Source organism: Cyprinus carpio, chromosome B23 (genome assembly GCF_018340385.1).
Source record: "Cyprinus carpio isolate SPL01 chromosome B23, ASM1834038v1, whole genome shotgun sequence".
In the NCBI taxonomy this organism is placed as follows: Eukaryota; Metazoa; Chordata; class Actinopteri; order Cypriniformes; family Cyprinidae; genus Cyprinus; species Cyprinus carpio.
In genome coordinates, this window is record NC_056619.1 from 17,279,439 (window position 1) to 17,296,989 (window position 17,551).

Below are 17,551 nucleotides of genomic sequence, written 5' to 3' on the forward strand. Positions count from 1 at the left end.
CTAGAAGCCATGCAGCTCAAAATGCAATAACTAATTATGCTAGTCTTTTCTACAGTGTAGTACATCATGCTTAAGTAAAGTACACACTTAAAGATGAAGGGCAAGAGTCTAGATTAAATTAGGCTATAATATACAGCATTCAGACTGGGCTTTAGGGGACAGATCTCATAATTGCTGTGTCATTCTCTTCTAGCAATGCAGAGGAGACGAAAAAAACAAGAGAAAAAATGCTGAGATTTTCAAACAAACACATTTTTTGTTTTACAACCTCAAGGGACAGGTGAGTGTTAAGGTTGACCACAGCAAAAGAGAGGAAAGCAGGAAGACAGAAGATAAGGGGGGAGGGGATGTATGACGGATAACCAGGTAGACAGGAGGCGTGAGAGGATGCCGTATCATAAAGACAGATGTGCTTGCAATGAACATAAAGTCAGAGATGCAGACAGACAGAGAGACAAGCCAACACATCAGACGACCCTGTGCCCTGTGCCTAAATGTCACAAAACATAATGGAAACAAATAAGGGATGGCATTGGCAATGACTATACCAAGCTCAAACACTGGTGTTAAAGGAATAATTCCTCCAAAAATGAAAATGAAGTCATTTACTCACCCTCAAGTCATTTTGTTTCACATTTCTGCTCTTTGTTTATTTTGAGAAAATATATGGGAATGAATGCTTGTTTTCAAACTCCAAAAATGACTAAATGTACTATGAAAGTATTCCATGTGTACTATATTCCATGTCTACATCAACTGAGAACCAAAATCTTAAATTACTTAGAAATCAATCTTTTTCTTACTCTCAAATAATTCACTTTTGCGTATATTCAAATATAATGCATGATTGCGCGTCATGCCAGGTTTAATAGTAGAACTTGTCTCCATCCAATTATATATATATATATATATATAATTGTACACTGAATAAACTGAATATAAACTGAATAAATTGTAAAAAATTATCAGAATAAATGGAATGTAATGGAAGTTCTAAGTATTTACTACTAGCATTTTGGAAACTGCATTCACATGATCTTGTTTCCAATTTTATTTTATTAATCTTTTTTATTTTATTAAATTTTTTTGCAAAATTCACATAAACATATGTGGATGCAACCCAGCAAATGGTGCTGAATACTAAATGTGAACTGACTGTGTCAAAGAAAGTCGAGCAAACAAAAAATAAATGAAAGCTGTGAATTGCTGAAGCTCAAGCAATGCAGGATTGGTGCTAGCAACCCCAAGGTCATGGGTTCGATTTCCAGGAAATGTAAGAACTGAAAATGCATATCTTCAGTCCTTTGGATAAAAGCATCAACCAAATGCCTAAATGTAAATGAAGCTACTGTACAGCTTCATATAAATATAAAGCAAAAGTGACATGAGAACACTCATGAAATACATGAGGATGAGTAAATAATGACCAAACTTTCATTTTTGGGCACTATTCCTTTAAACGAATTTGCTCTGAGAGCTTTACTTATCTGTGTGTGAGCTCAGACAGGTGTGCAGGTGTGCATGGAGGAAAGGGGGGGACGTTCTGACTGATTGGCCACAATAGAAACTCCACACTGGGCAGGTGGCAGTGAATGCACATCGCAGTGCTGCTGCTCCGGTTACTAACCTCTCCTTCAGCAGCCAACCCCACTCTTTGTCTCAGTCCTGCCGATGAAAACACTGGGGACCAGGCGGCATGCCACAGCTCAGGAAAGTCGATGTGTGTCTGCATGTGTGCATTTATAGCAGTCTATGGTCTGTCTTGTGGGGCTTAGCGGATCTCTGCTGTGTACACTGCAGAACTTTTATGTCCTATTATCAGAATAAACTGTTTTCACACCACTGGGAACAAATGTCACAACCTGCTCACCTTTCACACAAAAAGATGTTAGAGAATTGAAAATTCAAACTTATTTACAATAAAAACACTGACAGACAATCAGAATCCATCCGACTGTAAAAAGCTTGAGAATTTAAAGTGGTAGATGACATAACTGCAGTGTTCATTTATAATAAACAGAACGTTAACATCCATTGGTGTGGATGCTAATACAGTTATCGTTTTTGATGTGAAAAGGGGTAAATGCAGGTTAAAAAGAGGAAGGGGACCTGGTCAAGGTCATTCAGAGTATATTTAGATAAGGACTGTAAATGAGTCATCACACGCACTCTGCTCGAAAAAGGAAGTTCATAAAAGGATTGTTTTGCATCACACTACAGCTCATATAATGTAGTGTGTTGTCCACCGAAGTGTGGGACATCGTTTTTGTTTACTGAAGTGTAAAATAGTGCAGAGACGAGGAGCCATGAGTATATCTGCAATCTAAAGGTCACCATAATGACAAAAGACTTTGTTCAAAATACCAACAACCTACATTAAAACAACAAGAAATAAATGTGTAAAAAATTAAGATACAAGTCTGCATTATAGCAGAATGTATCATTTCTCTTTAAATGTGGCAATGCAATTTTTACATCATATGCAGCTGTGTCCTTAAACATGAGGTCATAGCAGCAGCAAGCACTTATGCAAAAACATAAAATCAAGTATTAATTTATTAATAGTCTGAATCTTATTTTTTTAAGGCATATAAATGGAAATGTGGTAATGAACACACAGATGCCGATGGAGTGCTTGAAAACATTTCTCTGTCAGATGAAGTAGCCTACTTGAAAACATTCGTTGTCAGACGTGACTGATTGGATTGGATAGGCGCAGCTGTAATCAGATGGGTTAATGAAGCCATTAGCCAATCTCTCCAGTGACAAACATTATTCCTGTCTCTTTTGATGGGAACGGAGCAGCACGTCTGTGCTTGTCTGTTTGTTCATCGAGACCAAATTCAAGCACACAAAATAAATAAAACATATTTATTTAAGGCAGAGAACACACAACTTGAAAAGGGGTTTAGAATTTAAATTCTCAAGTTTATGATTCAATTTGCTAATTAAAACAATAAAATAAAATAATAATTTGATGAAATAATACGAATTATTAATTAAAATTAAATAAATAACAATTATTTGTTCACTCATGTCATTTCATTCCAAACATGACTTGACAAAAATTACTTTCTTGTTTACGTGCAAGACAAAAGAAGAAGTTTAGCAGAATGTCCAAGCTGCCCGGTTCCCCACAATGAAAGTAAATGGTGACCATGACTGTTCCTGGCCTCCATCCATTTTGCTAAATTTCTCCTTTTGCATTCTACAAAAGAGAGAAAAATTAAATAGGTTTGGAACAACATGAAGATGAGTAAGTGATGACAATATTTTCATTTTTAGGTGAATTATCCTTAAAATCATGAAGAAAAAAAACATATAAAAAAGAGCCTATAAGAGATGAGAATAATACACACTTTTTGTGTAAATTATCTTGTTTAATTTTAACAGAACATATAGGACATATATAAAGCCTTTAATTCTGAGGATATTTCACAAGTCAGTCCATTCTGTATGCTAGATAAAGACAGCAAACGTAAGGCTGATTGTGGTGCATAATCATACACTGCAACTATAAATCCTTTCTGTCTGTGGTAATAATGGCATATATAAACACACACACATATAGAGCAGACAGATCACACATTACAAGCCCTATAATCATTATGCTTAGCTCCCTGGAAAACATGCCCTGAGGAAAATGCCGGCAAGAAGTGTAGCAGCCCGGCTGTTAAATTAGACCAGGCATGCGTTAAACAATGTGGCCTCAACTGGTGTTCCCTCACAGAGCATTACACAAACAAACACACACAGCAACACTTTTATAGCACAGCAACACACAGGTAGGTTACAGGTACACTAAAAGAGACCTATTATCATGATCTAAAATACCTAGAGCTAAGCCACACAGCGACAACTGTCCGACAAAATTGTGTTGTTGCAATAGAGTACAGAGGCTATATTCACACAGCCCCTGCAGGAATATGAGCTGGCTCAGATGCTGCAGCCTCTAGTCACCACACACACACACACACACACACACACTACAGCCTAGAGCAATGGAGGAACTCTCCAGAAGCACCCAAATGACTGTAAAAATTTCTCATGCTCAACATTAATAAACTGTCGAGGTTGTTTATAGGTTTAATTTCAGAACTGAGCTCATGATATATGCCTAGAAAATTATAAATTCCTGAAGAAGATTTAAAGCTTCCAAATGATAAATGCAGAATATGATATTGGTACCATATCAGTTTTCTGCCTATATTATAGATTCTTTTTATTCTCTGATTTTAGGTATTTAATTATGCAAGCTAATTTTCTCTTTGCATTTATATTACTTTTGCAATCATCTAACAAACATTTAATGTTAACCTTAAAAAACAACAATAAACAACATTGTTATGTATTGTAAGTTTCAGTAAATTTACAAAACAAAATTACTAATTGATTTGCAGTAAATTAACTTTTACTTTTTGGAAAGTTAAATTTTTATTTTACTAAAAAAAGTAAAATAAAAGTAAAAATTTTATTTTATTTTTGTGTTTTTTATATTATTTAATCAAATAGTGTTTCAAAAAATTGATTGTTATAGGCCATAACATTAATACAATTATCAACATATCAGTTTTGCCCAGAATTTTTATTGTGGTGCATCCCAGTTGCAGTCATGTTAATAATAAGCAATGATTTGAACAAAGGATGCAATGGTAATCCAACAATTCAACACACAAAAAAAAAACAAGATACACTTGGTCGTATCAATTCATAACCTGCCATAAAGTACACCTAAGGAAGTTCAATTTAGGAAGTGGTTTGTTTTGTTCCTTTAGATCTTAAACCTTTCTGTTTTCATATTTGAGTGTCAAAATCCATCTAAGAATGGACAGCGGGAGTGTGACCTTCAGCGTCAGCCCAAATTCATGATTCAATACTTGCACATCAGGTCTAGACAAGTTGAAAAGAATGGCATTAAGGAAGTTAGGAGCTCAATCAAAGAGTTGATGTTCCCAAATCCCATTTGGATGGTGCCGCTACACTTAACACAAAGCTTTGGAGAAGAACCGGAGTAGAACTTACCCAAGATCATCCTAAATGCCTTGCTCCAGCGATCAGGACCAGCTTTCTTGAATTCTAATCCAGGAGAGCACAAGTTCTTCTCAACACTCCTCTCTGCGTCTCTCTTCCGAACCAGAAGTGAGTCAAGCAGCCAGCGCAGCGTGAGAGAGAGAATAGCTGTTGTCCATCCTGTATCTGGTATGTCCTCCCTCTCCAGGTGAATGAGCAGTATTCTGAGGGGAGGGATCTGCAGGTCTTCTGCCGTCTTCTCTCAGGTGAGTCAGAGGGCAACGTGGGGGAGGGTCCCGAGACAGGGGTTGGGGGGGCGGGTTCAGAAATGCCAGAGCCCTGGTCAGTGAATGAGCCGAAATCCCTGTAGGTGCACTGGGAAGCACTGTGCTTCTCTACAGCAGACAGAAGATGAACAGTTTCCCTTCAACAGGAACATTTCTCAGATACCATGAAAAAATGCCTCAGTAGCACAGTCAAGCCGGTGTCTGCACTGCGCGCTCTCTCTCTCTCTTTTCTCTCTCTCTCTATCTCTCTCTCTCCCCACTTCTTGTTTTTTGGGTTGGGTATAACCTAAAGGCACCTTCCCTGTCTGTGCTCTGATTGGTGGCAGTCCTAACCAATTGGAGAGGCAGCAGCCGCTTGTCATCCTGCAGAGTGGAAAGCATGGAAGCATTACCACACACTCTCTCTCTCTCTCAATTTTTCCCTCCATCTCTTTCACTCTCATAATCGGTCTGATTAAGGCAATCGCGATGATGGTGGTCACTTCTCCATCTCTCACTCCTCTTCTTACCCCCTTTGCAACCCTGTGACGGACAACTTGTAAGGGGATTAACGTCCTCTCCGCACCCCCCGAGGCTCTCCTTTAGCCTCTCTGTTGCAGGAAATATTCGTTACTGAAAGCTTTTCTCAATAGTTTGGGGAGATATGAGAAAAGAACCGAAGTGTTTGGAAGAGATGAAACGGAGAGCGACAGAGTGAAGGAATCAGGAGGAGGAGGGGGAGATTAAACTAAATTCAAACTGACAGAGGGATGAGGAGACGTGGAGTGACAGAGAAAAGACTGGAAGGAAGAATAAGAGAGAAAAAGAAACGAACAAATACAGAGAAAGACCAACACAAGCTGCGGTATTGTGGTATTGTTATTAAACACAACTGGGCCAATTTCAAAACGTGTCATTGTCAGGTTAAAATGCACCTCATAAAGAATTCAGAATTGAACATCTTCGGTATGAAAGTGATTCGGCTCGCTATACAGACAACAAGCAGAGCTTATGGCATCCTTTCCAAAGGAGGAAAGCCATGCTGCAGGGGTGAATCGAGCATTTAAAAAATGCTAGAGAAGAAAGGAGGCGTCAAAAATGAATTCTCTAAAGCCATATACTAGCACACACGCTATGCACACTTGAGTCAGGGGCTAGAAAAATTGCAATCTTTTATTTTGTCTTCCTGTTTGTTCCTTTTCCTTCCTCTCTCTCTCTCTCTCTCTCTATCTCTCTCTCTCCTCTGTTGTCTCTGGCTTGTGCAGTAAGTCATCGAGTGGAGATGTGAATACTAAGGAGGCTGGCTGACGCTCTTGATAGTGCACTGCACGGAGACAGAGACAGAAAATAAAGGAGGGTGGGGGAAATTGGACATATAAGCTCCATTATTATAAGACTACAGGTGCATTACACACACATTCGCACACACGCCGTCATCTGATCCTGGAGGGCACTCATACACACTATTAGACCAGCACCTGAGCAAACAGCTCATAATGAGTATGGACTCGTGTGTGTGTGTGCCCTGATACACCAATGGGTAAACACACTGATACAGGTGAGATCTTTATACTGATCTTTACTGATTAACTGCTCATTATTGGAGTTTTGCTTAATCATTCGCTTTGTAAAGGTCAAGAGGAAAGTCGTGAATCCCAGTTCATCATCTGTGGATGCCAATGGTGACAAAACTAGTGCAAACCACCCTCCTGTTGAGGATATGATGGGCTTTGGATGCTGGAGTCCCTATCAGGGTTTGGCAAAATTAGAATTTAAGAATTGGCAACCTTTTTAAATTATGAATGTGAATTTGGATTGAATTGGCAACACCCCACAAGAAGTCGAATGAACTTTAAATCAGGATGACAGGATGTGGAATTTATTTTCTGGAAGGGCATTCCAGGATATGAAGTGTTCTTATAAGACCTGTAAACTTTTTTAAGCTTTCAAACAAGGTTATCACACTAACAGGCAACATTTGTATTGACAATCTTTCCTTTTCCAAAGAAAAACAATATTCATTGGGATTATAATAATTTCTTTGAATTGCAATTTATTTTAATTCTACCTTAAATTCAAATTCAAATTGCAATGGAATTAAACTCAATTCTGAACCAGGCTTCTTAACCACTGTAGCTTAATCAGTAAGCCTTTGTTGGTCAACCAGCTTTTTTGCTAGTGAACAACATAATGATGGTACCAAACCAACAAGAACCAGCATAAACAATAGCATTTTTAGGGTTGGCCGATATGATAAGCCAATAATAATTATGTCATGGTTGATAACTGGCACTATGGCGCATATTAAAATCATACACTTAAAACTAAATGCTGAATTTAGGCATCATGGCATTAAAATGTAAAGTACAAAAAGTGTACTGTAAAGCATGTACAGTGTATGTGATTTGCTCAAGATTACATTTAACAGTGCTATTAAATTATTAATATTATTTAAAATTATTACAAGTTAAGTGAGCATTGCATGATGCCAAAGGTAATCTAAATGTAAAAAAAAATGAAGAAATGACCATGCCGATCAGATGTGGACTGGTCAATAAGCCAGTTTGGATGAGCATAAAAATTCACACTCATCCAACGGGCTGCATTTCCCAAAAGCATTGTAAGCCAAAGTTGATTGTGGAGACCATTAGTGGCAATGGTTTCTACGATCTGCATATGCTTACAATTCTTTTGGGAAACACAGCCCAGGTCTTTTCACTGAGGCCATCTGAGCCTGTGAACATCAAAGCACTGATAAACAGGTTGATTAAATGGGCTAGCCCAGTCTTGGCAAATCAAATGGCAGCTGGGTGGACATTGTGCCGATGTGGACAGCAATGCAGAGCTCAAACAGTAGTGTGACCGTGTGTGTGTCTCATCAAAAGAGGGGATAGGGTTTCCTCATTAGTTGTGTTGGGATCAATAATTCAGAGCAGGGCCTTGTTGAGCTCAATGGTCCAAGCGCTAATGTGCTGTCTACCCGTTAGGGACTGGGACCCAGCAGGACTTTAATGGATGTCATGATGAGAGGGTGAAATCCAAGAATGGGGATCCTCTTGCACCCCTGGCTCCGTGTGTGTGTGTGTGTGTGTGTGTGTGTGTGTGTGTGTGTGTGTGTGTGTGTGTGTGTGTGTGTGTGTGTAGTCTAAGATGGGTATAGTCACAGCGTGAGGAGAATGGCTATCAAAGAACAGGTGTGAAGAGATGGATGGATAGATGAGAACGTCAAGAAAAAGACCTGAAGATGACAAGCAACACTACAGTAACTTCCGCATCCCAATATTGTTACTTAATTAACTCATTAGCTCTTTCTGTGTTTGACAGCTCTGACACCACATCACGACTACCTAGGAGTCATTAATGACACTAAGACAAAATGAGAGAGAGGAAAAAACATTACCAATATAAGCATGCTTGAAAACAGGTTTTTTTTTTTTTCCTAAAAACATAATATTTTTATTTTATATAAAAAAAAAATCATAAATTAATCACAATCATTTAAACATTTCACAATCATAAAAAAAAACCCTGTGTGGCCTTACTACCGGAAGTTGACAGTCAAAAGACTCCTTGTCATGTTAATGTTAAAAATGGTTTAGAACTGTCAGAGAACGAACTGTGGGGTGGTCCATAGACTTATCATCTAAGACTAGTATCGTTATGACAACTGACAAGGCGTTGAGGTTCACACATCAAATATTGCATAAATGGGATGACAGTACATGAATGCCCCACTCAAAGAGAGTAGAAACAAGCCCACATATCCTCATTAAAACATATAATATTCAAGCACTGACAAGGCGTTGAGGTTCACACATCAAATATTGCATAAATGGGATGACAGTACATGAATGAATAACAGTTGAATGCGACATAGCCCTAGCTCTTAATCATCATTTCAAAAAACAATAAGTTAATATGAGTAACTTACATTTTAGTCGAAGTATTTCAGCTGAGTTGTCTGTTTTTGCTCCACAAACCAAATAATTCCAAGCAAAGACAAAACATCGCCGAATGATTCAGTGATTTTGAACGAATTGGTTGATTAAGTGAATGATTCAATGACTCACTGATTAGGTCGATTCGATTCAGAATAGTGTGCTTCTAGCATGCTAGTGTTTCTGTCATAAAAAGACATGGTAGAAGTAGTAGCACTAGTACAGTGGTATGCTTTTCCAGGCAGTCAGATTTTCACTTCAGAATGAAGTGTGTGTTTGAACGAACAAATAAATCTCTCCTTCCTAAGCTAATACACAAAAAGTCACTTGTCGCCCCCTACAATTATGTAAACTGCAGAAATAGTGACTGAAAAATCAATGTTCAATACAATATTAGACTCTAATCTTTGAGTTGTGATATCAGCTCATCCCAATATTTACCATGGTCAAAATGCACTAAACAGTTATTCACCTCTTTTAATTCACAAATTGTAACACTGGGAATTTTAATGATCCATAGTAACCTAGAAATGTTGTCAACATGTTTTTGAAATCTGGTCAGCTTAAGACACACGCCCATATGAGGCCATGCTAGGCCAAGAGTCAGAATGTAAGTCAAATGTGAACCCTATAATCTGTCTATATCCCTGCAACCATATGGAGGACACAGAGAAAGCAAGTGTGTGTGAGAGAGGCTCGAGCACCTCCGCTTGCCACCAGTCAACCATAAAAGCCCACTGCCAGAATAAACCTGCACTGCGACACACTCAGCCTCAAAGGACAGGGCCTTGACTCCTGCTCTACAGTCCATTTCATTGTTATAAAGCTCCTCACTGCGAAACCCCTACATCAGAGGCAAAAGCGCTTTGCTCCCCTCTGCAGGTTGAGAACTATTATTACACACAAGAATCATCCATAAACACAAAATAAACCAGCATAACAATGACTGATTTACATATTGATCATTTAAATAATGTGTCTTCCATCACTTTATTCTGAATGAAAATATGGTAGATATAGGCTACCCTCAGGCCATCATACATTTTCACTATATATATATATATATATATATATATATATATATATATATATATATATATATATATATATATATCTATATATATATATATATATATATATATATATATATATAGTCATATGATGCTTATGTAACTCTGACATTTGAATATACAGTATAGGGAATCATCCTTGAGGATTTTAGCATGCCTGCTATGTCATATTTCATCCTCCTTCTTAAAAGTACTGATTTATGGTTTATTTAGAGCGCTATTTTTACATAGAGCCTTGGGAGTCACATCCCCAAGCATACACACTTCTGTAACGCAGCAGCCTGGACTGCATCCAGACTGCAAACCAAGCCTTGCAAACTAAGCCTCTCACGCAAGCACCAAGCCACCTCCTGCAGGGCAAAGCAGGGACATAAACCTGGGACACAAACAAACTAGCATGCAAAATTAAACACTGTACTCAGGGCCAGATCAAAGATGCAGAGACATCAAGAGCCAAAGAGAGAAATAGAGCTTTCCGTGTTGAGATTACTGCTCAGCTGCAGGGAAAGGCTCCATGTGTTAGGGGGACAGGGCCAAAAACATTTTAGGGACACTGTGAAGGCTTCCCTGTTTGGCTTGAGGCCCATGGATATATTGGAATATTGAGTTTCTATTTTTAATGTGTTTAATGAGAGACCAGAGCACAAGAAATTAAATCTGGATTCTGAGTTGGCTAGTTCAGCAGACATAGATACAGTGTATCTAGGGATAGGGTGAAGCCCAGTTGTAAAAATCTGTGTACTAACAGATCTAACATCATAATCAGTTCTTAACATGCTACTAAGAAAAGACCAAACAGACATTTTGGAGGGGAAAGGGACGTATATAAAAAGAGCTGGGTAGTAACTGATTACATGTAATCTGGATTGCATAATCAGATTCCAAAAATTAAGTACTTGTAATTAGATTAAATTACATTTCAAAATAATCGTAATCAGACTACAGTTTTATTATTTTTATTGATTACATATTATTCACGTAATAGCAATTAAAGTAACGCAATGTTTAATGCACTTCATGTTATTAATTACAGCGAATGAAATATTTTTTCTTACTCTTTGTATTTTTATATTAATATGGTATGAGATTATTAAATCAATGTGATAAACGACTTAGGTAAAAAAGTAATCTAAAAGTAACGTAAAAATAGTCTGATTAAGAATGTGTAATGTAATGGATTTCTTTACTACACTCTTAAAAATAAAGGTGCTTCACGATGCCGTTTTGTTTGTTTTTTTGTATGGATGGTTTGGCATTGTGATTTTATCATCTGAAGAACCTTTCTGTTTCACAAAAGGTTCTTTGTGGTGAAACAAGGTTCTTCAGATTATAAAAAGTTAGGAAAGGTTTTTTTTTTTTATTTTTTTTTTTTAAATGAACCTATTACTGAATGGTTCTTTGTGGAACAAAACATGGTTCTTCTATGGCGTTGGTGTGACCTTTATTTTTAAGAGTGTAGCTACAATTTTTATCATGTAATTTGGAATCAGTAACGGACTACAATTTTTAAGTAATCTACCCAGCTCTGTGTATATATATATATATATATATATATATATATATATATATATATATATATATATATATATATAGTGCAAAAGTCAGGGTATAATTCATCATATCAAAAGATAATCATCTCAATGATATTAATTTTTTATCAGCACAAAAAAAATTTCACAGCAAAACTTTGTGGTCAAAAAAAGATCTATTGTCAATAATTTAGAGATTCAAACATGAGGGGAAATGGTGTATACTTTGAAAGATCGTTTTAAAAAGTAGCTAGAAGTCATGGGAAAAGACAATAAAAATTGCTTTGATTTAAGACATTCAAATTCATGTCAAATTCTGTTCAGCCATTCTTGCAATACCATTTAGTTCCAGTAGAAGCACCAATACTACCTTTCAGTATCATAACAAGTAGTAAGACAAGCTGTTTTTCTTGGCTGCAAAAACACAAAATAATAAGATACTGTTTCCTGATTGTATATATTTTCTTATAAAGATACGGAGACAAATTTTGCATTCTTTTGCACTATAGTCATCATTCTGTCTTACCATGTCGCTCATGCAGACTTCATACAGGCCACTTCTGGGATGGCTGGACGGGGAATGTATTTCACATCCTATCTCTGAGATTTTCCTTCCTCTCTTTTCTTCCTGTTAAAATGATCATGACTTTTATTTGAAGGAGCTGCAGTGTATGTGCCATGTGCTCTGAGAACACACTGTATATATCAACAGCAGTGTGTGCTGACGGACGGGTGGGGAATTTAGAGACTGCGCTGAAAGGTCAAAGGAACGTCCAGGGTCGAGCTCACCATATAAAAAATAACCTAGACTTAAAGTGCAAAAGGGAAAAACATCAGCTATATGAGTAGGAAATAACATGTAGGCTATATTAATAAACGTGCAGATCTGACATTTATTGTTTATCACATTGTGTCGATTAATTTATGTAACCTTTTTTGATGTAGTCAGCATTGTCTCCTACATATATTAAATCTAATGTGGTTTGAAACATGGAAAAATAATGCATGCCTAGTTCAAGGTTAAAGGGTTTTATTTTGATATTCATTAAATATGCGTAAGACCTTCACGGTTTCGCTTTAGTGCCCTTGAAAAGCACAGAGCCAGCAACCGGCATATGAGTATCCTTTTGCATGACAGTGGATGATCACACTAAAATTAGACTATATTGATCAAGAGTGGATCCATATCAGTTAGGTTCCTGTGCAACAAGAAGGAAAGATTTCTAGAAAGCTGTTGGAGCGATGAGACATTTCCAGCTGGATAGCCTGTGTGCTTCTCCAGCTCTGTGTATGAGGGGAATGTTGAAGTTGACTGTCACTCTCTCTCACACAGAGATGCTAATTTCACACCTTTGACAGAAGAAGGAGAGTCTGCTAATACCATGTCTACACCTGTATATCTCAGCAAATATCCAGATTTGTACATATAGACGCTTACACGTATACACATTTATATTTGCACACATTCATTTCAAGAGATTCACAGTAATCTGATTTATGACAAAGCTGTGTCAAATACATTGAGTAGAAGATTGTTCGATAATCTTATGAAAGTGACTCATTTTGTCAAGTCAGTCTAACAACTGGAAACATATGCCAAATAATAATACATTACATTAAAATAAGCATTATTGCTAATTATTGCTATTATTTTTAAATTTGTTTCCTGCGAAGTTCAAATTCACAAAGAAAGGACATTGCCTCAGTCCTAAAGAAATTGGCTGACCTTCAAAGCTCCAGTTTATTTTACATCCAAATACAGATATTAAATGAAAAAAATAAAATAAAATAAAAAGAGTCTGTTCCTTTCTATGTCCTTCATATTGGTAAAAAGTACAATCAAATAGCAAAGATATATTTCAAAGGTCATTCCAGGCGTATTTTTGACAGAATATAGTTCATTAATGGCTGTGGGTAATATTTCTTCTGAAATTGCTAGCACACTGAATCAAACACACACATTAACACAAAGCCTACAGGCATGTGCACTCACACACACACAAACACACAATACATCTATTGCTTGGCTTTTTAGTGGCTTGTAAATCTTAGATCAAACTCAGTTTAGCTTTATTGGTGAGAATAATGAACACTGTGACAAAACTGTTGAAGGTCGATGAAGAAAAAAGAGGAAGCCTATATCTACAGTGAATGCCAGTTCAAATGTCCGGGAGAAGTGTGCACTTCTTCATGAAATGCAATCTTTTTAATGACAACATTGACATGACTAAATTAGGTAGACTAGATGCCGATCACTCCATTAAATGTATCACATCTCCTAAACATTAATCTATGTCTTGCACGCTATGTATATCATAAATGCCATAGTTCATGAATAATTTTAACCCTGAAAATATAAATAAGCTTCAGTGTTCTTTCTTAGTGTGTTATAAACAGATGAGTACACGAATGCTGTACATTTCTGCCCATATAGCAAAAAGGATCTCCAGGGAAAAAGTTTGCACTTGGATGTGTTCACTTGAGACTGCAAACAGAAATAGATATTAGTGGATGTTCTTACCTGTACCCCACATTAAACCCTCTTCCTCGGACTGTTTCCCGTCCTCTCGTCTCCTCTTTCTGCCTTCGAGGGTCTTTCCACTGGCACCCTGACACCACAAACTCCCCGTAGAAACCTTTGCATGCATGAACAACGGATCGTCCGAACCCAGTTTTTTGAAGCTCCAGGAATATTTAGAGCCAAAATAGTCCTGATGAACTCACAGGAGTGTCTCCTGCACAAAGTATCACACAGTCACACAGAGACACGCATTTCCCTCTTTTAGCCCATCCCACTCTCAGTCGCACCACACTGAGAATACAGGACAAGTGCAAGAGATTCCAGCAGATAATCACACCAGGACCTTAATAAGTAAGGACAACCGTGTGAGGAAGTGGAGAGGAGGAGAACGAAGAGGAGAAGGAGGGAGTGGGTGAGAGAGAGTGAGAGAGCGAAGAGTCAAGTGTCAATGAAGCATGGATTGGGATGAAGAGGGAGAGAGGTATAGGCTGGGCAATGTGAGACACATACCTGATAGCTGGCAAGATGTAACCAGCTTTAATCCTTCCAGGGAATGGTGTGATGAAATCCAACTGGAACATCCAGGTCTTATTTTATAATATAGATAACTTTGTCGTTGCATAACAAATGATTTTTACATTAGTGCTCCAACGTGATAAATGGAGTCACTATGTTTTGCTTTCTATGTCAATGGTGCCACTCAAGTTTGGGAAACTTGCAACTGGAGAAGGATATCAGGAAAATTCTGCAATAAATAAAAAGCAAGTGAATAATATAAATATTCCAGCCATGCAAATTATTTACAATCAATTTCATACATTCCAGGTTGTACATATGAACTTTTAAATACGCACACATCTCAAGAGCTTCACAATAATTCAATTGTGACAAAATTTTGCCAAATCTATCTCTTGAGAGAAGATTGTATAAAAGCATTTAATTTTGTCATGCCAATAATTGAGTTAAAAATTAATAAATAATAATAATAATTATTATTATTATTATAAATAACACTTAATATTTATTTAATATTTGTTTATTTATCTTTCAATAAAAACAACAAAACAACAACAGTCATTCTTTTTACTAATGATATGGTGAATAAAAAAGTATTATTATAATAACTTTTCAATATTTATTATTTATTTATTTATCTTTCAATAAAACAACAACAATAATTCTTACTGCTATTTATATTGTGATATTTAAATATAACAATTATTAAAATTCTTATTATCGAATATTGTGTAATTGATTTTTATTTATTTATCTACCAACAAACAAACAAACAAACACAATCTTGTCTTGCAATTGGAGAAGTATATCAGGAAAATTCCTGTCATGTTGTAGCTGTTGCACATGACATATAGGGAGCTGATAGTAGTAAAGGAAAAATCCAATTAATCTTGTCTTGAAAATGCATATTAATTTCAGGCAGTTGCATATGACATATAGGGAGCTGATAGTAAGATGGAGGCCATACAACAGCTGATGGTGAGGTATTCCCACTTAAGTTCTGCGATGAGTATTGAGCGGCCGACTGCAAATGAGTGGCAGCTCCGGTGTGGGGTCTCGCCTGAAATGAATATGGCAAATGTCATGTCTGATGTGAAACTCTAGCCTGAATATTAAGTGACAAACTATCACCGCAAAGGAGAGAACAAGCAGCCACGAATCTTCTCAAAATCTCACAATCTCTCAAATCATTTGACAGAAAAACCTCCTTTAGACTTAATATGACCATCCCAGCTGAGTGATCACACATTCGCTTTTCAAACAGATTAACATATTAACATCAGAATTTGTTTGTGAAACATGAACCAAAAGTCATAGGGAAGTTACTATCAGATGAAGGGCAGAGAGGGGTGGAGGGGCCACTTTTTCGAAGCAGTAAGCACATTTCAGCAGCCTGGCGCAGTAAGATACAGTTACAGAACATGGTGACAGCAGAAGGGCCTCTCCCTGTGCCCACCAGTCATAAACAGCTTCCAAACACTCACATCGCAAACCATTAATGTTGTCTGCCACTCACTATGATCTCACTTTATGGTGTATGTATTGGCTTACAGTAATTGGTTGGGTCCAAGTAAGATGGGACACAACTTGCTGAGACCTCTAAACTGAAGTTTGTGTCTAGTAAATGGCTGATGATGTACAGCCTGCGGGAATCTACTATTTGTACCGCAGAACTAGTGTGCAGTCTGTAGTGGTTAAGCACATAACACAGGAATCTTTACAAGGCTTGTTAAGGATTATGCTGGACATGAGGTCTCCATTCCAATGCATTTACTATGTGGTTTTATAGCATATTATAAAATACAATTTTGTGATTGAGCTGGAGTCAATGGTATGGAACTCACAAAATTATTTATCCAAAAATACTTAAAAATCGATTTTTGTTACTAGAAATAGCGTCATATAAGTAAAAAATAATAATATTTTGTGATTGAGTTTAATTTAATATTTAATTAATGAATATTTAAATTATTTATTTAATTTTTTTATTATTATTTGTATATGTATGTGTGTGTGTGTGTGTGGTCCTGGTATTCCCTATGTTTTGGGGACCAAATGTCCCCACTAGGATAATAAAGTAATAGGCTACCAGTAAATTTTGACCTTGAAGGGACTTTTTTTTTTTTTTTTTTTTTGGGTCCCTATCAGGAAATTATATTTTTGAAAACGTAATATAGCAGAAAGTTTTGTGTGAGGTGTAGGTTTGGGGTAGGATTAGAAAATCTAAGACAGTCTGTAGCATAAAAACCATTAAAATCCATCTTGTCCCCATAAAACATGCATGTATGCATGCGTGTGTGTGTGTGTGTGTGTGTGTGTGTGTGTGTGTGTGTGTGTGTGTGTGTGTGTGTGTTTGGTCCTGAAAAACGTCATGATATAATATTTCTTTAGTCTATAATATACATAGTGTACACTTTCCAACACCCACTCTCTTAATATTCACATTAATTGATATTTTTGAGTCAATAAATCAAAACTTTATCCAATATTTTGTTAAAACCTCTAAAGATTATTTTCCCTTACATCATGTTGGACATTCCTAAGTGTCATAAGGTTTTAAATCGAAACCTTTTCAGTCAGTGAATTTCAATTTGTGCGTGTTTACCTTCGTCCAGCAGAGGGAGACATCACACTATTTATTCAAATGTGGGACATAAACTTTACTAGTTTCAGTGAACATCATTTTTGTGCGAAATTTCTG

General features: G+C 36.8%; 1 protein-coding gene across 2 annotated transcripts in view; it reads right to left on the minus strand.

Moving 5' to 3' along the window:
* The window catches only part of LOC109062030 (zinc finger protein 385A), a 76,278-nt gene extending 61,555 nt beyond the window's left edge, over nt 1-14,723 (minus strand). Inside the window, exon 1 of one of the 2 annotated variants that reach the window (XM_042751407.1) lies at nt 14,335-14,723. In XM_042751407.1, the coding sequence (XP_042607341.1) occupies nt 14,335-14,461 (127 nt within the window). In that variant the 5' untranslated portion in view covers nt 14,462-14,723. Of the gene's footprint in view, nt 1-5,022; nt 6,988-14,334 lie in introns of those variants that run through there. The other variant, XM_042751409.1, reaches the window with a different exon arrangement.
* Nucleotides 14,724-17,551: the final 2,828 nt, after the last annotated feature.